Below are 25,914 nucleotides of genomic sequence, written 5' to 3'. Positions count from 1 at the left end.
GACAGCAGTTAATGAGGCACCTGCCATGGAACATTCACCCTGTAAATGCCTGTCTTTTAATTAATGGCTTCTTGGCCTCAACACAGTTGATCCTCTTTGGCTCCATTCAGCTGGACTTGGAGGCTGAAGTGGCAGAACAGACAGCAAGGACTTGTGGAACTCAGCTTTCAAGGAAATTTAGCTATCTGCCGAGGCAAAGAATGAAATCTGTCTCAAAGGACTAACAAGAATCCAGAGTGCCTCTTTGGCATGCCACTGAAAAAAGTGTTGCTCCCAATTGCCTTCTTCCAAATGTGCCTGTATTGTGTGTTTATGGGCCAGATCCAGGGCTGGGTAAGGAAGCAGGTTGCAACTCTTATCCAGCTCTGAGGGCTAAATTGGCTTTGCACCCAAAGCTTGGTCTATCCAGAGTGAGATTTTAAACTTTCATAGCCATGCTTTCCAACAGGCATCCAAAACATTATTCTGTAATTTGGCACCAAACAAAACACTGAGGCAGTCTCTGGCCAGAAGTAGCCTGTACATGGAAATTGTATCATGGCTTATCTGAACAGTATTTGCTGTTGTAAGTGTACAGATCATCTACACAGCAGAGGGGAGCCTGGTGAGCAAGATTGCTTTACAATTTTTTGAGGCAAGGCTCTCACCTGGCCCATCAGCTGCAGCTCAAGAGGATACTTAGTCTCCAAGGCTAAATTTGCAAACTCTCAAGTAAGACAAAATGCATATTGGGAGGCTGAGAAGTATGAAAAAGGCACACAAAACCAGAGAACACACCCTGTGTAAAACAGAGGGTCAAGAATTGATGCGAACTGGGCACTTGAGAGAAGATGCAGTACAGAGAGATGGCAAGAGCATGACACTGTGTTTGCTATTGAAGAGGAATCATCAAAAGATATCTGGGTTTGAGTTGAGACAGCTCCTATCTTCAATTGTGATAAAAAGAATCAGATATCTTTTGTTCCTAATTTTCTTTCAAATTGTTTCATGGCTCGTTATCTCTGTTTGGAGGCCAAAAGGGCAGAGATTCAAACGGGTGCATCCCAATGAAAGTCTCAAGTGATGTTTTTCACTGAACAACTATCATAAAGAAAAATCTGTTGGGCACAGATTGTGTTGTTCTTTCTTCTGGGTCCCTGCACTTACAGAGAGCACCCTACGTGTTACAGCAGGGATCCTGGGATCTCCAGACAAGGCTCGACATTTCATGTGGGAACATGCAATAACAAAATGTACCGAGGCTTTGAGGTCACAGCCTCCTCAGCAAGACTCACATTAACATGCTGCTAGAGAAGGGTGGTGAGGGGGAGTGAAAAGTCTGAGGAGGTGTCATGACATGGTCTGTGTCTTTCCAGAGGGAGCTACTGCAAGCGAGCACAAGGCACTGATGTCAGAGCTGAAGATCCTCATTCACATCGGGAATCACCTCAATGTGGTGAATTTGCTGGGTGCCTGTACCAAACCCAATGGTAAATATCCCAGGGCAGCAGGCTGTGCCTGCTCCCAAAAATCAGAGCTTGTCCCCTGAGTCTTTTTGCTGTCCACATGTGTGATCACAGGGACGTGTGGGGAAGTTATTCGTGTGTTTGTGTGCCCTTAGAGCAGATGTCACAGCTCAGCAGGCCTGCACATAAGACAAGTTGGGGCAAATTCTGACCAGCTCAAGCCCTTACCTCTTGCCTTAACCTTTGGTCTCTTCTCACCAGGTCCACTCATGGTTATTGTTGAGTTCTGCAAGTATGGAAACCTCTCCAACTACCTGCGGACCAAGAGGGAAGGATTCAGTCCTTACAGGGTGAGTAGTTTCCTTTGCCCCTAGGGACCTGTCCCATGTCTGGGGAAGGAAGACATGCAGCCTAATACATGATCTGACAATGTGACAAAGCAAGGCTCTGTCCTTTCTGCAATGGTAGATGCTTCCAGGCCAGAATTACAGTTTAAGAACAGGAAGAGACTGTGCAGCTCATGGGTGCAGGGGTTACAGTGTGCATTGCCTGCTGAGGGTTTTGGTTTGGTGCCTTAGGAGAAGTCTCCCAGGCTGCGTATTCAGGTGCAGTCCATCGTGGAGGCAGTGAGAGCAGACAGGAGGAGCCGCTCCGGGACCAGCGACAGCGCCATCTTCCACCGCTTCCTGCTGCACAAGAGCCGCACACCACTGCCCATCCAGGAAGGTAACACTCCAGCCTCGGCAGCAGCTCCCTGCCTGGACCACCAAAACTATGCCAGACTTGGCTAGCTTGGGGAATGGGCAGGGAATATCAGTGGGGAGTGGGACCCCAGCCTTGGAACTGATCACTGTTTCATGGCAATCCCCCAAACAGGGCTATTGTATCATCTGTTGTGTCTTCTGGTGTCTATTGACACCAGAAATCCAGGAGGGAGAATTAAATCCCTCTGGGTATTTTATCCTGAAGAAAGGAGAATGGAGGGGGATCTTGTTGAGGAGTCCTTCCTAGGACAGAAATAATGAGCTGATCTTCAAAGCCCCTTCCAGTCCTGTTCCCCACAACTCTGGCTCACTGACATGTGCTAGAGGCTGGACTCTTTTTCCTCACACTTGAGCAGGTTCCTGCCTCGTGCCTTTTGGCACCTAAGCAGAAAATCTTAGAGGGGAACTGATTACTCCAGTTATGACTGAAGACTAACTGTGTTTCACTGAGAAACTGGCTGTATCCTGCAGTCCTGGAGAGAGGCAAAGAGGACAACAGATTGCCAATTGTCTAATCATTTTCTGTTACTTTTGAACAGTGGATGACTTGTGGCAAAGTCCCTTGACAATGGAAGACCTCATCTGCTACAGCTTCCAGGTAGCACGTGGCATGGAATTCCTGGCATCCCGAAAGGTGAGTTCAGCCTTTCCTTTGCTCACCTGATCTTTTGTGCATGCCTGATGAGAGAGACCTGACTACAGCCACCTTTCAGGTGACACACAGAGAGATTCAGTGATCTGCCTCACACTCCTCAGGAAATCTGAGACAGATGTGTGTGCACAAAGCTGGGAAATTGGTTCTCTTGAATTTCAACCTCTCCTTAACCAGCCTGTTTTGAAAATTTTATCTTTAGCTTCTTCCCATTTCCACCACTCCCCCATTACAGCTCAGGCTTATGGGGGAATGGAGGTGCTGGACACTTTCTGATTGTGGTTTCTCTCCCTCTTATTTTGCCCCTTTCTCTTTGTGTGCCCTCAGTGCATCCACAGAGACCTGGCAGCTCGCAATATCCTGCTGTCAGAAAACAATGTGGTAAAGATCTGTGACTTCGGCCTGGCCAGGGACATCTACAAGGACCCCGACTATGTCAGGAAAGGCAGTGTGAGTGCCATTTTCTCAAACCCTTTACAGATTATGCCCCCTTGATAAAGAGATTAAAAAGCAGGAGTGCAATTACTTGCATTGGTCCAATTACATTTGACCAATGACACGTGTCCTGTCCTCCTCCACCAGCAGATCTCTGTCTCCTTCCTTCTCCCCCTCAGCCTGTCATTAACTTACTCCTCCTTATACTCTTTTAACCCCCTTTCAGTCCCTCTCTCTGACAAACCAGTTCCTCCATGGAGAGAGGAGCAGGGCTATTGGCTCTGATTTCCTTTCATCCATTTCATCCCTTTGCTACCGAAAGGCTGTCCTAGGACATGTTCCCAACTGAACATTTGTGCCTTGCCTCTCCCTCCTGCAGGCTCGTCTCCCACTGAAGTGGATGGCTCCAGAAAGCATCTTCGACAAGGTCTACACTACCCAGAGTGATGTCTGGTCTTTCGGGGTCCTTCTCTGGGAAATCTTCTCACTAGGTGAGTGCTAATGAGGGTCTCGTCCTGCTGAGGGAGACACCTCTACCCACATAGCAGTTTGTGGGTGAGCCTGTGCAAGACAGACATTCTGAAGCACATCTAAGGACTGATGGGAAGCGACATCAATGTAGGCAAAAAAAGTGTGGAGGCCATATCCACCCATGAACAGAGTGATGGGGACACAAGGATGCAGAGGTGGCCTCTGGCTCACTGAGGCAGAGAAGCCTGACTCAGGCAGCACCAAGGATTGGGCTGTGTATAAGTAGTGACCACATCCCTCAGTGTCCTGGGATGAAGGGCAGTCTCAAAAGGGCAGTCTCGAAAGGACTGGTTTCTGATGGCACATTTCATGTTCCCACCCTTCTCTGAACCTTCTTTAGGGGCATCTCCATATCCTGGAGTCCAGATCAATGAGGAGTTCTGCCAGAGGCTCAAAGACGGTACCAGGATGAGAGCCCCAGAGTATGCCACAGCAGAAATGTGAGTCAGAAACCTCAAGGATTCCAGCATTGGTCAGAGCAGAGGCCTGTGTGGGAGGGAAGAAACATACCAGATCCCAGCATAGAGCAGAACAGGCTCCTCTGTGGGATGCAGACCTTTAGCCAGGATAGGGGATGAGCCAACACATCCTTCACTCTAGGCCATTGCCTGGACAGCAAGGCAGTGGGTTCTGATCAGAGCTCTCTAGGTGTCCTTGCATGCCCATGCTGGGATGGGTCTGTCAGTGAGCACTGTGCTTTCCTGCTCTGAAGGGCATCAGAGGGGTCTGAATTAGCTCCTTGTTCCCTGTTATGATAAACCAACATCCTGCCAGTAATTCCACCTGGCCGGTGTGCTGGGGGGCCAAGCTTTCCTTCACAGTGCAGGAACTGGCAGTCCCAGTGGGCACCATGTGGGTGGGAGCTGTGGAGTGGGGCAGGAGGGGATTTCTGTGGTGTAAAACCAGCACCTCTTCTTGGCAGCTACCGTATAATGCTGAGCTGCTGGCATGGTGATCCCAAGGAGAGACCAACTTTCTCCGACCTTGTGGAGATACTGGGGAACCTTCTTCAGGAAAATGTCCAGCAGGTAAAAACCTCTCTGTGTCCCTGCTCTGCTCCAGACAGCTTCTTCTTCTGTCATCACCAGCTCCTTCACTGTGCCCTCAGCTGACTCCATGGTCAATGCAATACATTTGTGTAGGCCACCAATAACACAGAGATTCCTGGGTCAGAGGTCTATTTCCCAGAGCTGTTAGAGAACTCATTTCTGCAACAGCCTTTTAGCTGCATCCTCATAAAACTGCTCCTTGCAGGGCACAAGCCCTCTCAGTCGTCATTCTAGTAACTTCCATCCTAATCCCCAGATGATTATTTGAAATTCTTCAGCTGAGTCAAGGCCCTGGTACTTCTGCCTCCCACATGCCTGCATAATAAAAACCAGGACTTGACCAGGGTTTCTGAAACTCTGTCCTCAGACTGAAATGTCAGGGCCATGTGAAGCAAACAACTGTTACATTACAGCAGTCAGTAATACAGATTTCTTTGAACGTATTACTAATCACTTCCATGTGGTAACTCACCAGGACATTTAACAGTGATGAGCATGCAACTCTGATTTTAACTTTTTCTTGATGTTCTCTTTCAAAAATGATAGCTAAATGCTTGTCTCATCCTGATGTTCCTGACTTTAACCTTTCAGTACTGGTTCCCAGCACAGGCATGACTAAGCCCCAAATGACGTTGCCCTGGAGCACAGTACTCTGTCCATGTAAACTGGAGAATTATGGGATTATTATGGGCAGTTGTTTTCCTGCTCACACACACCTCCATGCATCACTCACAGCTACTTAACACAAACGTCACAGAAATCTCCAGCCAGATATTTTGTCCTAGAGAAATAAAATTTAGAAACCAGAGATTTTTCCTTGCCAGCTCTGACAGCTTCTGCCTGTGGAGCCTTTTCTTGTGGGAAAGTCCTCCCCTTCTTGTAAGGCTATTTACTGTTCTTCCTACCAGGAAGGGAAAGATTACATCCCGCTGAATGACTCTCACAGCTCAGAAGATGATGGTTTCTCCCAGGTGCCTTCCTCTGCCCAGCAAAACTCAGATGAAGAGGACTTTGACATGAGGATACGCTGCCACAGCCTAGCAGCAAGGTGAATCCCCTCCGAAAAGGGCAGAGAGAGCCCAGCAGGCAGTGAGCAGCCTGACCTGTAAGGGAGCCTGAGGGATATGGGAAGAACTCAGATGTTTGGAAAATCTCAGGTGCTAAGTGTGATCCAAGAATTTAGGCCATAGCTTCTTGCTTATAAAAGCAAAATGACTTCATTTTTCTCATGAGGAAGTGCTGGTTTGTAAGCCTATCACATTCCTTCTTCTCCTCCAGCTGTGCTGCCAGAGTATCATGTAAGGAACTTCATCCTATCTGTTCCTAACTGACCCAAACAATTATTCCCAGGCCTCTCCTCTCTGATGAACTATGATGATGTGATGCCTGGGATCTATATGACATTTTCTGCTTATCCCATGTGGAGAGGTTATTTGGGCTTGATTCAGTCAGTCTAGTCTTCACTGCAGAAGTAGTATGGGGTTAAGAGGTCTAAGGTGACCTCATTACCCTCCCCAAATCCACCATTTGGGTCATCCTCCTCCCTGCATACTTTGGTTGCACAGTGAGGAGGCTGAGTTCAGGTCCTGTTCATTCAGGACATTGACTCTTGCCTTTACTGAATACTGTATGCTTCTGTTGGCAGATACTACAACTGTGTCTCGTTCCCTGGTTGTTTGACGGGAGGAAATCAGATCAGGTGTCCATCCAGGATAAAGACATTTGAAGAGTTTCCCATGACACACACAATGTACAAGGCACACCCGGTGAGTAGCATCTGAGGGGATTTGAGAGGGGGCAGTCTTTTCTGACACCTTTACTGTTAAGACTGTGGAAGGAAGACCACTCCTATCTTATGTCAGTCTGTGTGTCATTCCTGTTCGGTCCATCCGGTCCTATGCACGTTCATTTCTTCATCTGGCACACAGGGGTTTCTCTCCAGCATGGTTCCCACTGCCTTAGTAGGAAACAGGGAGGTTAGATATGCAAACAGGGGGACTATAAAGGACCTCAGAGAAGAGCCTGCTGTTCACCCTCTCAAATCTGTGAACACAGCCTGATTAAGTACACTGAAATCCTGCCAGGACTAGGTAAACCCAGAGTGTTTATCTGCAGCTCCTGTGTCTTGATCCACATGGCAGTGTGCAGTAGGGACCCTCCAGGTCTCTCTGAACTGGCCTGGTACTGATATCTCCTCTAGCAGCAGAACTGAAGTCATAGCTTTTGTCTCAGAGGAAAATATCACCTTTCACAGATTTGATGGTAATACATCTTCTAGCCAGGGAGCACTCTTTTTTTATTCCCCAAAAATTGCACTGAACCATGCACACAAATCTTACCTTTTTATGTGCTGCTTTTAAGAAGGTACCTAAGAAAATCAGACACAGCAAAACTATGGAGCATGCTGGTAAAGTGCTCCTACCCCTTCTTCCCCATCACACATACACAGGATCTCATCTCCTGAATAATTTCTCCTCCCTTCCCACTCTGATCAGTTGACAGGGATGTTACTGATAACTCCTGTTGCTTCCTTCCAGGACAATCAGACAGACAGTGGGATGGTTCTGGCATCTGAGGAATTTGAGAGGATAGAAAACCGACACAGAAAAGAAGGTGGATTCAGGTACTCCTTAAGCCTAGCCACTGAGGCCTCCCTGCTGCCAACTGCAGTGAGATCAGGAGGCAGCTCCTGCTATCTCCCCATAGGCTGCACTGCTTGGAACTTTCAGATGTGGGCCCTGAGCAGATAAGTCCATGTACTCCTTGATGAGAGGCAAAAAACAGGAAGAACAGACAAGCCTGCTGTTTTTTAGGGTTTAAAAATATAAACTGTGCCCATCAATGAGAATGTGCCCGTTAAGATAATGAGACACAGTGGAGTGATGGTGTTAATGAGACTGTTAATGCTTATTGACATTTTCTGGTGAAATGTGTCAGGGCTTGCTCAAGCAGTGGCAGATGGGATGGGCAGAGACTACGTAGCTGCCACCCTCCTCCCTCAGCCTTGACCCATGGGGTACAGGGCCCTGATGTGGTGGTGCAAGGCTGGGGCAGGCCTTAGGAATTCCCACATGCTGACCTGGAGTCTGGCAGGTTGAGCTGGCACTCTCAGACCTGAGGATGTTATGGATGGTTATGTCCTTGACCCAGGCTTTGAAACTGGGTGAGAACCTGTACAGCTCATCTCTGCCAGAGCAGGCTGAGACCTTGTCTCTGTGACAGTGTGTTGAGCAAGCCATGTCACCTCATATGTAGACAAGGCCAGTCCCAAGCCTCTTCCTCACCTCCTCTGCTTCCTACCATCAGATTGGACTGGTCATTGTCTTTTCTTTTAGCCATAGCCCTGTGGCCTGTCTGCTCTTGTATCAAACCGTCTCCTGCTTCTTGTCCTTGTCCTCTTTTCCCTAAGGCATGTTCCTGTTGTCTCCTACACCTGGTGTCCCGTCTCCTGGAAAACACTACCCTTAAACTTCTTGAGTGTGTCCCTGCCCCTGCCCTTGTGATTTCTTGACAGTCACCTGGTACTGGCTGGCACTGAGATGGGACATATGACTTTCACCCACATCTTTGTCTTCTTCCTTAGGTTCCTTTCCCCCATCCTGGCAGTTGGTTTGTATCAATTTCTTTTATTCCTGCCAGGTCTAGAAGCAATTAAGGCAATGTCTCCCAGCTCTCCCTACTCATTGGGGTCCCAACCCTTCCCTATATCTAGAAGGTATCCCAAAGGTATCTAGGAGAGCTGAAGTGTTCCAGGTTATGTGTAGATTTGTCACAAAACAAACAGGCTGTGCTTAGATTTGGAGCAAGGCCTTGTTTTGTGCTTTGAAATGGAGGTGCAAGTCCATTCCTGACCCTGTCTCTGCTGCATGCATTAGAAGATGAGATGTTCTGAAGGTGGGATTTCTCTGAGCAGGACAGATGCTTTCTTGGAGTGCCAAGATTAATTCTGTGTCTCTCTCCCTCACAGCAGTAAAGGGCCCAGTCGAACCATGGAGCTGTCAGGGGAACAGTCGGACCTGCGGGGCAGATGTCGGCCGTCGTATGGGTCCCAAGTCGGAGGCCAGACTTTTTACAACAGTGAATACGGGGAGCTGTCGGAACACTCTGAGGATGGCAGCTGCACCCCGCCTGGAGAGGGGGCCAGTCCCCCCACTCTCCATGCTTCCTTCTTCTCCGAGCAGTACTAATGGCAGCAGGCCCTGGAGGCGACTGCCAAGGCCCTCCAGGCATGTCATCAGGGTCACTCAGAGCTTCTCCTTCAACCTGTGCCCAAACCCAACCAGGAACTTACCCCAAAAGGATGGGGAACATTGATGTCCTTGGAACCACAGCATGAACCATGAAGCACCTCCAGCTGCAGCTTCCCTGTGCCACAACTGGAAAGAGCACATCACTGATTCCTCATATTTCTTTTATTCCTGCACCTCAGACAGATGCATTCTGCCTGAGAGTGGGTGCCTGTGTTCAGCACTATGGCACCTTCTGCCTAACATCCAGCCTCCGCTCAGATCAGCTTCCCGTTCAGAAAGCCCATTTCAGGTCAGATATAAATAGATCTGTCTTAGTCTCAAGTTTCTTCCTGGTGTGCAGCCCGAATGTTTTTCCTTGGATTGCTTCCTCCTCCCCTCATCATGATGTCAGCTGCTGAGCTGTGGAACAGAATCAAAGGGAAGAAATCCCTAGTGGTATTAGCAGCAAGAGCAGGACATTTTAAAGAGGTGTACAGAGACATCCCGAGGGATCTTTGTAAATGTTCATGCATGCTGCTCATCCTGAGTAGGTGTCAGCCTCTCCATCTCCTCTGCAAGCAGCACCCACACCCCTCTCATACCTGCTGGGGGGAAACCTGCCAATCTGCCTTATCACTAGGATTATTTTAGCCATCTCAACACAGCTAGTGCTGAGTAGGTTATCAGTGGATGGCTAGAGTACTCCCGGTGAGATAAACAGCAATTTTTTTGCAGGCCGTGTGCAAAACAGGTTCTTTTATGATCTCTGCTGGGAGCAGGTTACTCACAGGTCTGCTGCTCTTGCCTTCTCCCAGAATGGTGCTGAGATCATTTGTTGCTCGAGTGAGAAATTAAAGCAAAGCTAGGTTAATTTGAGCTGGCTTCTAAACATAGAGTTTGCTGGGAGGAAAAACATCAAAAGGGCAGGGAGTGAAATGTTTATTTTCAAGCTGCTGCAAAGCATTTTGGAAACAATGGAAGGAACAGTGCTCCAGCAATAAGGTGCTCTGGGTTGCATCCCCTTGTGTGTTGACATCACTGAACACATGGAGCCCAGCATCTTGGCAGGGTTCAGGCCCTGATTCTCCTGCATGGACAGTTTGCACCATGACTTTTCCTGTCTCCCAAGTTCCCTGACTCAAAGGAGGCACTCTCTGCCCAGCGGGCTCCTCTACAGTTTCTTTTGCAGAGCATCCAGCAGAGCATACCTGACTCCAGAGGATTAAGAAACAGTTATTTGCTGAGGAAACATCGCCTTACTTTGGTCTTCTGTTTCTAAGAGATACCATGTGAATTCAGAGCTCTGGGGAACCTCCACAGCCCCTCTCTATCGATTTCTGTACTGCTGCCTCACCACTTCCCACCTACTTCTTTCTATCCTGCTCCCAATCCAAGAGCTCAGCCACAGAGCACGGTTACATCACCGCCTCAGGAGTCTGGGTGAAAAGGCTCGTTTGAACAGCTTGTCATCATCTCTTCTCCCACATGCCTGTGGCTGGCAGAGCTCTGTGCACCAGGGCATCTCAGCACCAGGGAATTACTGCTTGTGGGCCACACCTCTGTCACAGAGCCAAGGGTTTGGACTCGTAAAACTGTGTTTCCTGTCAGATGTACAGCTTTCCCAAACTGTATTTCTTTTCCAGCAGAGGGTTTTACGCGTTTCCCGACGTAAGCCTGTGAGTCCTTATGGATGATGTTGCCAAGTCTTAATTATAGCTCTCCACACAAGTGTAATGGGGAGATTTATTTAGCACATGGGAAAAGCATGGCTGTCATTCGGGTTCTCTAAGCCTGTGCAGCTTAGTCAATGTTCCACTCCCTTTTTGTGTCAGAAGGATGACATGGCTGCAATTTCTATGGCAAAAAAGAGGCACAAAACCAGACCAGCTTGAGCCAAACTGGCTCAGGATGTGGAACTGGAAACTGCGTATGACAATGAATTCCCTGACTTCTACTGGTGTCCCCTGAAGCTGCCAGGAATTTAAGCATCTTTAAGTAATTGTTACGACTCAGTAAGAATCCTCTGGCAGGAGCTGCTGGAGAGGCAGAACAAGGAAGTAGGACAGCCAACAGGGTGTAGGGCAGATCAAATTCTCCTGCCCTCATCTTGCCCTGCTTTTTGAACTGGTGGTTCCCTTGGCAGAAGGAAGGCTGCATGTGACTCGTGCTGCTCCTGACTGGCATTGACAGGGGTAGAAGGTGACCAGCTGAGCTAAATTCAGGCTGCTCACTGGGTGATGTGCATCCACAGGACCCAGACTCTCTTGTTTCCAGTACTCCATGAAGAGCTCTCTGCCTGGAAACAGCCCCATCTGAGAGAGAGCCCAAGAACATTATAATAGTTAAAAAACAAAGTTTCAAAGTAGCTGTTAGTCCCTGTCCATATGTAAGGGATAGGTATGTGCCAGCAAAGCATGACATTTGCTGGGCCTGGCAGGATTCCTCAGCAGAAAGGGGAGAGAAGCATCTTGGTGCCCAGGCTGGTTGTCAGCATGGACATCCAGCCAGTACAGCTGCACTTTTTCTCTAGGTTTAGCTGGAAATTGCTCACAAGTATCCCTGTGGAGAAAGGTTATGTTGTTAAAAACATTGTTAATGGTCCCCTGCATCACCCTGGAGAAAGCACTTCTGTGTCATCTGATTTTTGACCATTCAACTCCACAGAAGTTTATTTTCTCTCTCTTGCACCATCTACATGGGGGATGGAATCAGATCCTATTGTGTCTGTGTCAACAGTATTGCATGAACAATGCAGTCTGATAGGAGCAAAATCTGGCTCCTCTTCAGACACTCCTGCTGATGAAGAACAACTGTAGTGTGGGATATCGAAGAGCTGTTGAGAAAATTGTACTTTTGCTCTCTAAAGGTATACTAAAATTAGATGTGCAAACCTGATAACCCTTCCCATTCTCTTGAATTATTTCTGGTTTTTTATTTTTACAGTCTCCAGATAAGCATGAAGTGAAGCTGGTCTGTCTTGGTTTTAAGATGTGAGAAAGAAGTGTTGTCTCTCTTTCCACAGCAGCAAGGGAGTATTTCAATGTTTAAAACCCAGGTTTTGAAATTTGTGCCTGCTCTGTTCAAAATGCACTCTCTGTTTTGTTTTGTTTGGGCTTCTTACTGGAACTCAACATTGAAGCTAAGCTATTTATCATCATCACCTTCCTTTAAAATGGCTGCTTCCACTCTGTGCTCAATCTCACTTTTCTTTACAAAGTGTTGGTGTTGAGAGGACATTCTTCCCTCCTGAAAACAAAGTGTTGGGTCCCCTACTTGCAAAAACACATGTGTCTCTGAAGAAAAACCTGTGTATCAAGTAACACTACATTTATATTGCAATATTTTAACCTGGTACCTGTTGTTGCTCTAGCAGCATTCAATGTTTCAGTGGGCTGCCTTTGAAGCAAGTAGGCTAAAACAGGGGTTATGTGTGAGTACAAAGCATGGTCTGTGTGTGTGTGAGTGTGCTGTGGGTGAGTGTGTGGGTATTTGCACATGAGTTTTTCTACCAGTCAGCGTTATGTGAGTGATTGTAACTCACGTTGAGTCCTGTCTCTGGAAGTTCACAGTTATATATCAAACCAGTTAGAACACTGCTTCCTTTCCTCTTCTCCTATAGTACTTGTTATCCTTTGTCATTAAGAGTTTTGGTGTAATATCTAAATGTGAAAATGAATAAAGTCATAACTGGCAGCTGCTCTCTGGTTCCTGGGGCCATCTCTGCCCCTGGGGCAGCCCAGCCCTGGCCCAAGACATCGGCACATTATGGGTTTATTATTTTTACTCTTGTGTCTTTTTGAGTCCTCTTGGAAACAGCTGGATCTTGTGGCATTTCCATCCAGGATAAAAGTCTGTCTTTTCTCAAGGTGAAGTCAGATTCTCTTTGGTGAAGCTCGCTGGCAGAAGCAAACACAGCACCCAGCCCTGTGCCTTTCCTGTCACCCTGGCCCTGGGAGTCTCAGCCCTGGAGGTCGCCAACCTTCCTGTCCTCATTCACCATGCCAGGGGAACCAGAGACCCCCGGACCCCTGTTCTCCTCACAGAATCAAACCCTTCCTGGACGCCCTTTCTCAAGGCAACAACACCCCCCGGACTCCCTTTCTCCTCGTGGTACCAAACCCCCCCAGACCCCTCTTCTTAGCGCATCAACCCTGTCCAGGACCCCCTCCTTCTACGGGCACCCAACCCTGCCTCGGTCGGTTCTCCTCAGGGCACCGACCCCCAGACCGGACCCTCTTGTCATCATGGCACCAAATTCCCTCCCAGTCCCCTTCTCCTCAGGGCACCGACCCCCAGACCAGACCCTCTTGTCATCATGGCACCAAACTCCCTCCCAGTCCCCTTCTCCTCACGGCGCCGACCCCTAAACCGGACCCCCTTGTCATCATGGCACCAAATTCCCTCCCAGTGCCCTTCTCCTCACGGCACCGACCCCTAAACCGGACCCCCTTGTCATCATGGCACCAAATTCCCTCCCAGTGCCCTTCTCCTCACGGCACCGACCCCTAAACCGGACCCCCTTGTCATCATGGCACCAAATTCCCTCCCAGTGCCCTTCTCCTCACGGCACCGACCCCCTGGACCGGACCCCCTTGTCATCATGGCACCAAACTCCCTCCCAGTCCCCTTCTCCTCACGGCGCCGACCCCGCCCCGCGCAGCCCCGCCGGTGCGGCGGCCGGCCCGCAGGTGGCGCGCTGCTCCCGGCGGCCGCGGGCCCCGCGGGAAGATGGCGGCGCGTCTGTGGCCGTGTCCCAGCCGAGCCACGGGCGGCAGCGCGGCTGAACGAGGTGTTCGCTGTGAAATGGGACACGAGTGGATTCATTAGCATTCTCAAAAAAAAAAAAAAAAATCAGCAGGAGTTCAAGGAACGCTCAGGCACAGCTCCCGCGTTACCCCTGGCGGACCTGCGAAGGCATCAGCACCGTTTGTCTGACTAAAATAATGTTCCCTGAGGAGCCGTCAGTGGCAGAGACACAGCTGAGGGGACAGAAGGAGGACATCTCCTCTCCATCATCATCCCGTCATCCAGCTCCACCATGGGGTGAAAGTATCCAAAAGGACCTTTTAATTTTCTTTCCCCATCCAGGAGCCTGCTCATCTGGGGAATGAGGAGATTGAAGCTGTTCTACTGATGAAATATCCTATTTTGGTGCATCCTGGAGCAGTGCTTGGCTGCTCCTCTTCTGGGGCCATGAGCAGTCCCCCTTGGCTGCTCCTCGCCTTCTTTACAGCCCATCCATAGGACGGGCTGGGAGGCAAGCGAGGAACAGCTTCCCAACTGTGTGAGCATGGATGGGGATGGGATGGGATGGGATGGGATGGGATGGGATGGGATGGGATGGGATGGGATGGGATAGGGATGGGATGGGATGGGATGGGATGGGAATGGGGATAGGAATGGGGATGAAAATGGGGATAGGATCAAGGAGGCAGCCTTCACACAGGCATTGGAGCACGTCTCTCCATCAGAAGCACAGCCCACAGAAAACTGGACAGGGCAAAATAAAAACCAGCCACTTCATGCAGTTAGCAAAGAACTGGGGATGCTCTGGCTGGGCTCCTTGTTTTGCTTGTAACATGGCCAGTGAATGTTTGCTCAATGCTTTTCAAAAGTGCTTTGAGATCCTTCTCTGAAGGTCAGCACAGTGATAGCAAAAGCTCCTCAGGCTCCGGGACTTCTTGGCCCCGTCTGAGGACATTTCAGCAATAAAGCACATGAGTTTGCATCAGAATGATGCAGAGCTCTTAGCACTGAGAAATCAAAGCAAGAACAGCTCCAAAACATGTTCTGCACACTGCAGTGTGTCAGCCACAGCTCTTGCCCTCTGGCTGGGGTGAAAGTTTGGGTGAAATGAGGAGACAGTCCATAGCATGTGGTTCCTCATCCAGCATGTACCAAGAAGGGCAAAATTAAATTTTAAAAAAATGTAAGCAGAACATTCAGTCGCTGCTTCAGAATAGTTTCCTGGATTGTATTGACATTTCTACAGAAGCAGAAACAGCTTCTCAGAGGATTTTACAGAGCCACACATGCCTTTAGCAGAGCCCATACATCCCTTCTGCTCTGAGATGCAGGTTTGAAAGCATGCTGCTTTCCTCAGAAAAGGGAACAGGTCTCTCACATAGCAGGATAAAACTACTTCTATCTCAATGAAATAAATAGACTGTGCTTCAACAGTGTTTTCTTATGTGTGTGTGTGACCAGGTGCATCCAAATGAATAAAATACAAAAGTTCCCAGAAGAAAACAGGTTAATAAGATGCATAGGTTAAACACCAAACTTATCTCAGGGCCTTCCCATGCAGCTGGGGAAGTCACCAAGGAGACGATATCTCAAAAGAACAGCTCCACAGCCGTTTTTTCAGAAACTTAAAAAATATCCTAACTCACAGTCCTGCAGTAATTGTTCTCTTTGCTGTAACTAATTTTCAGTTAGTTTGTCTTGCAAAGTCCAAGGAGGCCATTACACTATTTTGTTACATCTCCCAAGAGGCTGACATCTTGAAACTATGTTAGTTGATCATTCAGCAAACCCTGTTTTACAGTATTTCCTAGGATTAATATTTATTAACAATACTCGAGTGTTTGTACAATTTCCCACTTTAGTACATCAGAAGTGAGTAATGCCGAATAGGGTAGGAATTACCTGACAGAGTCTGCGCTGTTCCTGCCCCAAAAGCCCATTCAGTTCTACCTGGACACACTGAACACATCCCACCTGGTTTTCACACACACAGCTCTTTCACCCCCTGTTTCTGACATGCTTTAAAACTCTGTATCTTTTTAGTGATCAACACTCCTGAACTGGAAATAGTTTTCTGAAAAGGTGCTGAGGAACCATGGCAGCCTGTATGTTTATGTGTCCCAACATCTTAAACTGCCCCAGGGAAGGTTTAGGTTGGACATTAGGAAGACTTTCTTCATAGAAAGGTGATTAGAACGGACTGCCCAAGGAGGTTTTGGAGTCACCGTCCCCGTAGATGTTTAAGACTCTGTGTGGCACTCAGTGCCATGGGCTAGTTGACATGGTGGTGTTTGGTCACAGGTTGGACTCGATGCGGTCTTTTCCAGCCGGTGGTTCTGTGACGCTGTGATCTAATTCCTCCGGAGCCGCGAGTGGCCGAAGCCCGGTGTCACCGCAGTCACTCCGGTGTCACCGCAGCCAGCCCGGTGTCACCGCAGTCACTCCGGTGTCACCGCAGCCAGCCCGGTGTCACCGCAGCCACTCCGGTGTCACCGCAGCCAGCCCGGTGTCACCGCAGCCACTCCGGTGTCACCGCAGCCAGCCCGGTGTCACCGCAGCCACTCCGGTGTCACTGCAGCCACCCCCGCGCCCAGCTCCCACCGCCGCTCCCTCCGCCGCCTGGCCACGCCCACAATGACATCATACACAACGGCCCCGCCTGTGTGGGCCCCGCCTCCCGAGGGCGTGGTCGAAGCCCAAGCTCCGCCTCTCGCCCTCGTGGCGCGGGGCGGGGCGTGCGGCGCCTGCGCAGAGCGCGGAGCTGCAGTCGAGGCGCGGGCGCGGAGCCGGTGGCGGAGCCGCGGGACGGTGCGGGGCCCCCGCCGCCCTCGGGGCGAACCGGGCATGAAGCGGCGGCTGCCGGCTGCCGGCTGCGGACGCCGGGCTGGGCACTGAGCTGCGCCGCCTGCCGCACTAAGGCGGCGACGAGCCCCGAGGCGAACCGAGGCGGCGCGGCGGGCCGAGTCCGACGCGAGCCCCGCGGCTGTTCGCGAGCGCGACTGAGGCAGCGGCGGCGGCTTGTGCCGGCAGCCTCCCCCGGGCTGGCGAGGGGCTGCGCGGGGAGGGGGCCGCGGCACCGCCCCCGCCTCCTCCCCTCGCCCGGCCGGAGCTCCCCCGCGGCGGCGGGCGGGCGCTATGAGCGCGGCGCTCTGAGGGACCGGCGGAGCTCGGCTTCCCCCGAGCAGCCTCCCCTGGGAGCCGCGGCGGCGGATCGGACTCGGCTGGGACCTGCCACGACTCCCCTGGCTCCTCCCATGGCATGAGCCCGAGCTCTCCTCCCCGCTCCGCCTGCTTTTGGTCTCTCTCCGCTCCCGGGCTGTCAGATGGGATAGGACACACCCGGGCGTGCGGGGCTCGACGCTGCCGGCGGGGAGCGGCGGAGGCAACCGGTGACGGCCGTCGGCTCGCCTGGAGTCGAAGATGAGCTGGCGGTGGGCTCGCCAGCACTGGAACGGCGGCTCCTCCGTGCTGCTGCTGCTGCCGCTGCTACTGTGGCACGGCCGGGTCCGGCCGGCCGGCGCCGACAACGCCAGCCAGGCGTACTACACCGCGCTCATCAACGTGACCGTGCTGAGCCCCGAGCGCGGCGGCCCCACGCTGCTGCGGATCGACCGCGGCCGCTACGGGCAGGACTCCCCGAAGGTGGAGGTCAAGGGGCTGCTGGTGGCTCCCGTCCCTATCAACGGAGGTAACGCTTCCCTCGCTCGCTGCCGGGTGGTTGGTCCTTGCCTGGGCTGGGCAGGCTTTCCTAGAGAGCTCTGACAAACGAGGAGGAAGAGCTTGCCGAGAGGGAAATAAAATAAATCCATGATCTGAGAGTGTTGGCTTGAATAACGGCTCAGCAAAGCATAATGTGCTTTCCAGCATGGATCCCGGTAGATTGGGTGTATTGATGTATTGAGCGGTGAAGGTGTTATTCCTGAACTAATTACAGAGAGGGTAGCGATAGTTTGACAGTATTTGGGTACAGCATTGCCTTGAATCTCAGAACAGCTGCATAGCCATCTCGCTCTGCATCTGGATAGCTTTGCAACTGCATGAAGTCACAGTTTTTCAGTGTGCAATTCCTAAAAGCACGGTTTAAGCTGCCCATCAAGATTTGGAAGGACTGAAGCTACCAAGCTGTTGCTCTTACATAGCCAGCCCAAAATGCGCTTGTTTGCAGTACTGAACACTGGATAGAGTGTCCAAATCAGTTTCCTTTTAATTAAATAAGCTGTTGTCCATCAGTTCTTCTTTTGATAAATGCTGGGATTTATAGAGAACGCTAATTTGAACAGCTGAGAGTATTGTCATGATTTTTGCCTGAAGTGAAACCAGTATCTTCAGTAATAGTGATGTAGTTTTAACAGTATCTTACTTCCAAAACCATTCTTGACATTATCTAAACTGCCATCTTTAAGAAATGGACCACTTGATGGAATACAATGGTCCCGACCTGCCTCCTGGACAGTAAACATCTGAATAATGCATTAAGTGAAATATTGTAGTCAGTTAAAGCTAGAGTCTAAGTGGTGAATACTAAGAGTGTTTTAGAAGAATTGATAGCACAAAACTACTGTATTATAAGAAGCTTTAGAGAATTTGCCAAATCTTAAGATCAGGAAAATACTTGGATGCTTCTCCAGAACAAATGCGTTCTGCTAGGCAGCCTCTGTAAGCTTCTGGTCTGGATGGATCAGGCTGTGCATCAGCAGGTGCATGCCTGTCTCAATGAAGCCCTGCAAAATATTACTAGAATATATTAATGGGGTAAATGTTGGGGTGGAAGGGTGAGGAAGCAGAAATTGTTGAGGAAGTGTGCTCTAAAATGATTTTTATTTGTACTTCAAATCCTGTCTATCAGCTAACATTAGATGTGTTGCAGTCGTTCTTCCTGATATTCCTCACATCCCCACAGAACCCCCTTGAAATCAGGAGTCTGTCCTGAAAGTTGTAGGCATGCAAACACTGTTACTGCAAGTAGTATTTTAACAGGTTTTAAAATACTGTCTTTTAATACATACAAGGTATCAAAGCACTTTATTTTTTTTGAGCTGCGTTATTTGTCAGGAAAAACTTTTGATACTAATTTCTTTTAATCTGCCTCAGTGACTTTTTCTGCTTTCTTTTGATATGCCTTCACTAAAGTGCAATTTAAACACTGAGGGAGGCTTTGACAGCATTTTCACAGGCAGCTGATAATGAAAAGAGCTAAATAAAATTATGAACAGTCTATAAACAGTATTTTTATACTTACTGCTAAGTACTATGATGAATAACTTTCTAGAGAAAGCACAACAGGAAGTGTGAAAATGTCAGACCTGACATGGTTTGACATAGTGCAGTTGTTAAAACTTTGTTATCAATTTTGGGAGAAATTCAGTTTTGCCCTTCTGTTTCATAACAGACAGCTTAAAGCAAGCACAGCAGCAGTTGTTTTCCTTATTCTTAGATACTCTAAATTGTTCTGTGTAGATTGCTATATATGTACATTTTATTTGAATTTTACTGATGTGCCTGTGGTTTAAAAATGATTCATGTAGTAAGAAAGATTGGAATATTTTATGCTTTTACTTAAGCTGTCCTTGAACATCTGCTTTTTTTTATATTCAGATTTGATAAAAGATGATGCAGTCTTATTGAAAGTAATTGCTTTCATGTTTTTTTAATCAGCCTGTTAATATTGCTGGTGAACTCGTTTGCGAATTTTTTTTAATACCTCTAAACATGAGTAGCTGCCAGCCACTGCTCTTAGAGCAGTAAATGCTGTACCCCAGTTTTCATGTATCCTCAGAAGAAAATGCCTACGATTGTTAGCAACTTTATTTGAAGATACCTTGAATTTGAAACGGCTGTGATGTCAAGCATTCACCCATTTATGGGCTGTCTTTGAAATGTTCACAAATGTGGGTGATCTGTTAGCACCTTGATGGCATGGACTGTTTTAGAGCTGAAGTGTCCTTAATTTCACATTTTTGAATGCTCTGTGAAGAATCACAGAATCACAGAGTGGTTTGGGGTGGATGGACTTCGAGGATCATAAAGTTCCAACCCCCCTGCCGTGGGCAGAGATGCTTTCAACTCTACCAGGCTGCCCAAAGTCCCCTTCAGCCTGGCCTTGAACACTTCCAGGAATGGGGCATCTTATCACATCCCTTACTCATTGCCTGCAGGGAAACAAATGAGTTACTAATTCAAGATTCAGGGCCAATGATCTGCTGCTGACCACACACAATTTGTAATTTTAAATGTTCTGTGATGTTTTTTGACTTCTATTCTTGAATATGCCTAATATTTTATGTCCTGCTTTTTGAAGATGCCAGCTCCATGTGGTCACCCATCCTTTAAATCTCTGTGCAGCACGATAGTCAATCACTTCTCCTGTTTCTTCAGCAGGATTTCTTTAATGGAATTCAACCTTGCCATGTTAATACATGTATTAAAACTCATTCTGTGTTCTTTTTATAGAGCTTGTATGAAATGGATAGGGGCTTTCAAAGGCAGTGTTCCCCTGGGAGTGGGGTGGCAGTAACTGGCGTGACCGCCTGTGAATGTGACTTGTGAAAGTGCAGCTCCAGCGAGATCTTGGTCACACTTGGCTGCTGGGTGTACATTCAGCAGCTGTGTGGGCATACTTTCCCAAGCACAGTAAATGCATGATAGCAGCATAGTTTCTTTATTAATCTCTCTTCTGTTCTTCTACTTTGAGTTGCTTTTCTTACCTCCTCTAACTTGCTAATCTCTAGTCATGACTTAATTTCTTATTAGAAGAGTGTTTTAAACCACTTCTGGATATGAATGCTTGCAGATTTAAAAAAAAAAATCTCCTCTTGTTGTGCATGCAAGGATAGAAGTGAAATGAGTCTTCACAGCTTGATGCAGATTTTCTGATAGTTTAGTTCAGGTTTATAGTATTCCTTTAGTGACATTCCAAAATTCTTCTCAGTCCCTTACTTTGTTATTTGTGACTTTGTGCAACCAGACATTTTCATAGACTCATAGAGTGGTTTGGGTTGGAAAGGACCTTAAAGATTGTCTAGTTCCAAGCCCCTGCCTTGGGAAGGGACACCCTTCTAGACCAGGTTGGTCAAAGCCTCATCCCAGCTGGCCTTGAACAGTTCCAGGTGATTGCAGCCCAGTCTTCTCACAGCAGCTGCCTGGGTGCTCCTGGATGTCTGTGCCTGCACCATGCAAGTGTTCAGCCCTGGGCCACTCCAGTGACCTGTGCTTTTACTCTTTGCTACTGGGTGTCTAATAGAGGTTGTGGTGCAGACCTTTAGGTGTCAGGCAAATTCCCCTTGCCATGACAAACCAAGCTAGAAGCCACTGAATACTCACCTTAATGGTTCTTGGTAGAGGCTGCAGTGCTTTGTTCTCTCAAAAACATTCTCCATGGGGAACAGGACTCTTTGTAGCTGTTGAATTTGGGTTATTGCTTTTGGATTCCAGTGTGAGGACTGGGAATTCAGTCTTGTGTGCTCTGAAGAGTCCCTTTGCAGGACTTGCTGGGAGGTAAGGTTTTGTGCACCTTGGTCGGCTTGGAAAGCAGGCAGGATGACCAGGACTGGCAGTGGAGCTGATTGAAGGGAAATTGCAGCAGAATCAAAGTTGAAATGTTAAAATTCACTGAGCCAGTAGGTCAGGAACGAGCGGGTAAGGAGGGGTGGAAAGGGATGGAGTCTAAAGGGCTTGTAGGGAGGTGGTGGTTGTACAAAAGCTGCTTTGGAGAAAGGGCTCACAGAAAGGAGAGCTCTCCCAAAGGGATATAAGGGTTGGGGCTTGGCAAGGAGACTGAGAATGTGAGGAAAAACATATGTTAGAAAAAGGTGAAAGTGTGGAAGAAGCAATATTGGCTCAGTGTTAGGAAGGAGGTATATCTTGTGCATAGTGCTGTAACTACAGCATTCTGTAGCATCTGGCACTTCATAAACATGTTGTGTGAACAAGTTTTAGCTACAGAAGGTTTGAAATGCCAGTTTCCTGGTAACTGTGGAGCTTTAGACAGCATTCAGACAGGAATTCTGGCCCAGAATCCACACCAGTACGGCTCATAAAAATGCAACAAGCAAATATCTCAGTAGAATAGTGGAAGAAGGATCTTGTGCCATGCTTCTGTCTTTCATCATTGATCTTTGTATTCAGCTTAATTAGTAGTCACTAATTGATAGCAAAAGTGGAGGTTATATATTGGAGTATATAGCCATAATTGTGGAATACTTACTGAGCTAACAAGATTAAATCTGAACTATTACAGGACTCTTCTAAGCTTCAGTGATTTTCTTTTGTTTAACTTCCTCTCTGAAACCAGATTACCACTTGTTCAAAGAGTTTCTTTTCATGCTAAAGCCAGCTTTAGTCAAAGCAATTACCTGAAAGAGCTGTTGAAAAGAAAATGTTGTTGTACATAACTCATTGATTCATTGGCACCAGCTTATAAAGTAGAAATTATGACTGCCATGAAAAAGGGCTGTATTGATAATAACACAAGTAGTAATGCATGGAAGGAAAATATGTCCATTGCATGTATTAAGCCCTAACGGGATAGAAAATAACGAGTACCATTCCTTGAAATAATCCATCAGCACTGCTGAGTTGCCTCTGTGAATTTCCCAGGTGAATTCCTTTTCTGGAAATTTTATCACAGGATTATAATTAATGTGTTGCACAAAGCTGTCTTGTTTTACCAGTCAGGTGTTCTACACAGCACCTACCTGGGCAGCAGAGCTGTAGGGAGGGAATGCTTTGGGGTGCAGCATGCATGGCACTGCACCTTCCTGTGTTCCTCTGTAGTTTCTTTCCCAACGAGCCTCTTGATCTGCCATCCCTCAAAATACTAGTGGTGTCTCTCCAGCTATTGTATTACAGTGATTGAAGGTCAGACTTTAGAATTATTTCTGTATGTGTAGCTGAGACAGAGCAGCTCTGGCAACTGGTGCTGGATTTACAGAGTACAGTATTAGCTAAGATGAAATCAATAGCGAGATATCTGACCTTTAGAGGGGAAGAAAGAGTGAAAAAGCCCTGCATAGAATAAAATGGTTAATGCACAGAGAGTGGGATATTTCTGTGAAAAGGGGACAAAGTCTGCTAACAGCCAGTGCAGCAACCTTGGCTGAAGGCGGTGTCACAGTTGTGTTCAAAGCGGTGCAAGAACAACAGGAACACAGCGTGAGAAAGAGCAAACCCAGGCAGTGCAGAACTAGGGGACGGTCTGCATTCAGACAGGTGTGCACTTGTGGCAAAGCTGCTGGGAGCTGCCCTTTTTGCTTCATTTTTGCTCCACAAAATGGCTCCCCTTTTTATAGGGAGAAGGCTAAAACTGGTCAAGCAATTGGAAAAGGAAGGCACTGTGAGCTTGCCACTGCTTCTTCAGTAGTTGAGAAACCTTGCTTGGATCTGTTGGATTATTAACTATTTTTTCCCATGAATCCCTAAATTGTTCTCACAAACCTTAGTCCTTCAGCAGAAAGGGGTCTTGAGTTATAAAAAATGCTCAAAGAAAAACAGTCATACAAATTGAGCAGCCCTGTGTATTCTGCAAAAGGAAACTGAAGCTCTCCTAAAGCAGAAAACAAACATGAGCCTAATGGTAGGTACTTAAATCACAGCTGATTCTTCTGTAAAGAGGCTCTTCTGTGGTGTTGGGACTTAGGTTAGGAAGGGAGATATTTACAACAACACTGTACATAGCTCTTCAACCCAGCAGGCTGCCACTTCTAAACCTTCTAAACCAGAAAATTGGGGTTTTTGCCAACACATGATGCATAGATAAACACAGAGACAGGCAGGGTAAATAGTTTATATTTCAAATAAGCCAGAAGAGTAGTACATCTATAAGGAAACTTACTTAAATGGCTTTCTGTATTCTTATATCTTCTGAACTTCCATGAGTGGCTTCTGATCATATCTTTCTCTGTGCAAGTGATTTGTTTTAGAATAATTTAATATGAAGTTGCTTTTCATTCTTGCAAGTAACATCAGTTTTGGGCCTCTCACTACAAGAAGGACATTGAGATAGTGGAACATGTCCAGAGAAGGACAAAGGAGCTGGGGAAGGGCTGAAGCACAGGTCTGATGAGGAGAGGCTAAGGGAGCTGCAGACAAGGAGGCTCCGGGAGGACCTTCTTGCTGTCTAAAGCTCCCTGACAGGAGGGTGGAGCCAGGTGGTGTTCAGCTTCTTCTCCCAGTTAGCAGGTGGCACAGTGAGAGGAAACTGCCTCAAGCTGTGCCTGGAGGGAGTTAGATTCAATATTAAGAAAAATTTCATCACTAAAAGGATTATCCAGTGCTGAACCAGACTGCCCAGGGCAGTGGTGGAGTCACCATACCTGGAGGGATTTAAAAGTCTTGTAGATGTGGTACGCAGGAACATGGTTTAGTGGTGAACACAACAGTGCCAGATTGCTGGTTGGACTCAATGATCTTAGAGGTCTTTTCCAACCCAAACAATTCTGTGATCATCCAGGTAGTGCTTGCAACCCATGTGTTATTGATTCTAGTTGAACTTTGGCTAGCAGACCATAGATGGCAGGGTAGTGGAACGTGTCAGAGATGATTCTGGCTGGCCCTGTTCATGTGTGTCCCCTTCAGTGCCCACTGATATCCCTGACACCTGAGCTGTGCAGGGGATGTTTCATTGTAATCATCTCACTGTTCTAGAAGGGTGACTGTGATTTTAGACTTCCATGCTTTTCAGAGTATCTTCAGTCTATTGAAAAGACAAGCAGATCACCCCACATTTTTCACTATTGTTTCTGAATTTTATTTCGTTAAAAGTGAAAAGATTACTTAACATTTGTGTGGTGTAATAGAATGCTAATGCAAAGACAAGTGGGTTGTGACTTTTTGTTAAATCTCAAGTGACTTGCAGACAGTTCAGATTTATCTAAACCATCCAGATTTTCCTCAATGTTTTTGTATTACTTAAATAGTACTGATCTGACATTGTCAGCTGTTAAATTTTCATCAGAATATACTGAATACACCTTGTCAAGAATAAGATGCTGTAAGCATTTGAGTGGTGTTTGTTGGTCTATATCTGGAAAGCTTTAATCTCTTAATATCTTGTTTCCTAATTCTTTTGCTTATCCAGTAACATTTTGTAGCTCTGTCCATAGCTGAGAGAGACTTTGATCTTTACTGTGGTAGAATATTTTGTACTACTTTTCCCATTGATGCAGTTTCTGTTATCTCTTACTGCTTTCTGTGTTGCTTTTTAAGCTAAAAATTTTCAAGCATACAAATTTCAAGGTGCCTGCATGAATTTGGAGAATGCTTCTTTCTCATTCAAGATGCTCTTTGTTGCTTTTATGGTTTTTCACTGTAATAACCCATTACCTTGTTCTTGTGGCCATTTTTGTTTTCACTTCGTATTTAAGTTTTGATCATGATTGTACTGAAGGAAACAGTACACAATCTGTAGGATTACTGTTTTTAATAATCCCATATGTTTTAGGTACATGTATGTTGGCCATAGTGTCTACTTTCAGAGTTATTTTTGGCTGTTTGAGGGGATTCTCTGGAATTGTAGCCATTTAGAAAATGGTATTTTCCAACAGATGTATCATACCTGAGATTCTTGAATATCATTTCAAGAAGGATGAGATTTTTAGCTTTCAAGACTTGAGAGACTTCCTGCGACAGTCTGCTGGTGCTTTCCCCCTTCCATGTTTATGAATGGAAATGTTCAGAACAAGGGGGAATCGTGCATTAAACAGCTTTTATCTTAACAGAGGGCAAAAAGGTTACTGGCACATGTGCTGTGTTGTGATTCTTCATTTTCAAAAAGGACTGTAATTCCTTTCAAAAATGCATACTGTTCTCAAGTTTAAGATTAGAAAGACAAGCTGCGAAAATGCAGTGGGCATGAACATGCTCTTCTGTGATTGTTGGTGTTTGTGATGGCCATCACCAGTGCTGCAAAACACGTGTGGGTCAGTGCTAGCTAGCAATTTCCACAGGGATTCCAGTAATGATGTCAGGGTAATGGAAGAAAACGCTCTATAAAATTTGGCTTCTGGCATCTGTATTTCAGATTTTCCCTGATGCCTGTATGAAACAAAAATGCAGCAAATAGCCCTC

General features: G+C 47.4%; 2 protein-coding genes across 7 annotated transcripts in view; both read left to right on the top strand.

The window, feature by feature from the left end:
• The window catches only part of FLT4 (fms related receptor tyrosine kinase 4), a 57,934-nt gene extending 45,131 nt beyond the window's left edge, over positions 1 to 12,803 (top strand). Inside the window, exons 19-30 of one of the 3 annotated variants that reach the window (XM_038150217.1) lie at positions 1,356 to 1,469; positions 1,707 to 1,795; positions 2,024 to 2,171; positions 2,749 to 2,843; positions 3,189 to 3,311; positions 3,676 to 3,787; positions 4,168 to 4,267; positions 4,750 to 4,855; positions 5,785 to 5,924; positions 6,522 to 6,642; positions 7,414 to 7,499; positions 8,844 to 12,803. In XM_038150217.1, the coding sequence (XP_038006145.1) occupies positions 1,356 to 1,469; positions 1,707 to 1,795; positions 2,024 to 2,171; positions 2,749 to 2,843; positions 3,189 to 3,311; positions 3,676 to 3,787; positions 4,168 to 4,267; positions 4,750 to 4,855; positions 5,785 to 5,924; positions 6,522 to 6,642; positions 7,414 to 7,499; positions 8,844 to 9,063 (1,454 nt within the window). In that variant the 3' untranslated portion in view covers positions 9,064 to 12,803. The remainder of the gene's footprint in view (positions 1 to 1,355; positions 1,470 to 1,706; positions 1,796 to 2,023; positions 2,172 to 2,748; positions 2,844 to 3,188; positions 3,312 to 3,675; positions 3,788 to 4,167; positions 4,268 to 4,749; positions 4,856 to 5,784; positions 5,925 to 6,521; positions 6,643 to 7,413; positions 7,500 to 8,843) is intronic. The other 2 variants (XM_038150215.1, XM_038150216.1) reach the window with 2 other exon arrangements.
• A 3,822-nt stretch (positions 12,804 to 16,625) lies between these two features.
• The window catches only part of RNF130 (ring finger protein 130), a 55,742-nt gene continuing 46,453 nt past the window's right edge, over positions 16,626 to 25,914 (top strand). For 3 of the 4 annotated variants that reach the window (XM_038149929.1, XM_038149931.1, XM_038149928.1), the window contains exon 1: positions 16,626 to 17,539. In XM_038149929.1, coding sequence (XP_038005857.1) covers positions 17,272 to 17,539 — 268 coding nt within the window. In that variant the 5' untranslated portion in view covers positions 16,626 to 17,271. The remainder of the gene's footprint in view (positions 17,540 to 25,914) is intronic. The other variant, XM_038149930.1, reaches the window with a different exon arrangement.

Source organism: Motacilla alba, chromosome 13 (assembly GCF_015832195.1).
Source record: "Motacilla alba alba isolate MOTALB_02 chromosome 13, Motacilla_alba_V1.0_pri, whole genome shotgun sequence".
Classification (NCBI taxonomy): Eukaryota; Metazoa; Chordata; class Aves; order Passeriformes; family Motacillidae; genus Motacilla; species Motacilla alba.
The sequence above is the reverse complement of the archived record's forward strand: the minus strand, read 5'-3'. Positions and strand labels throughout refer to the sequence as shown.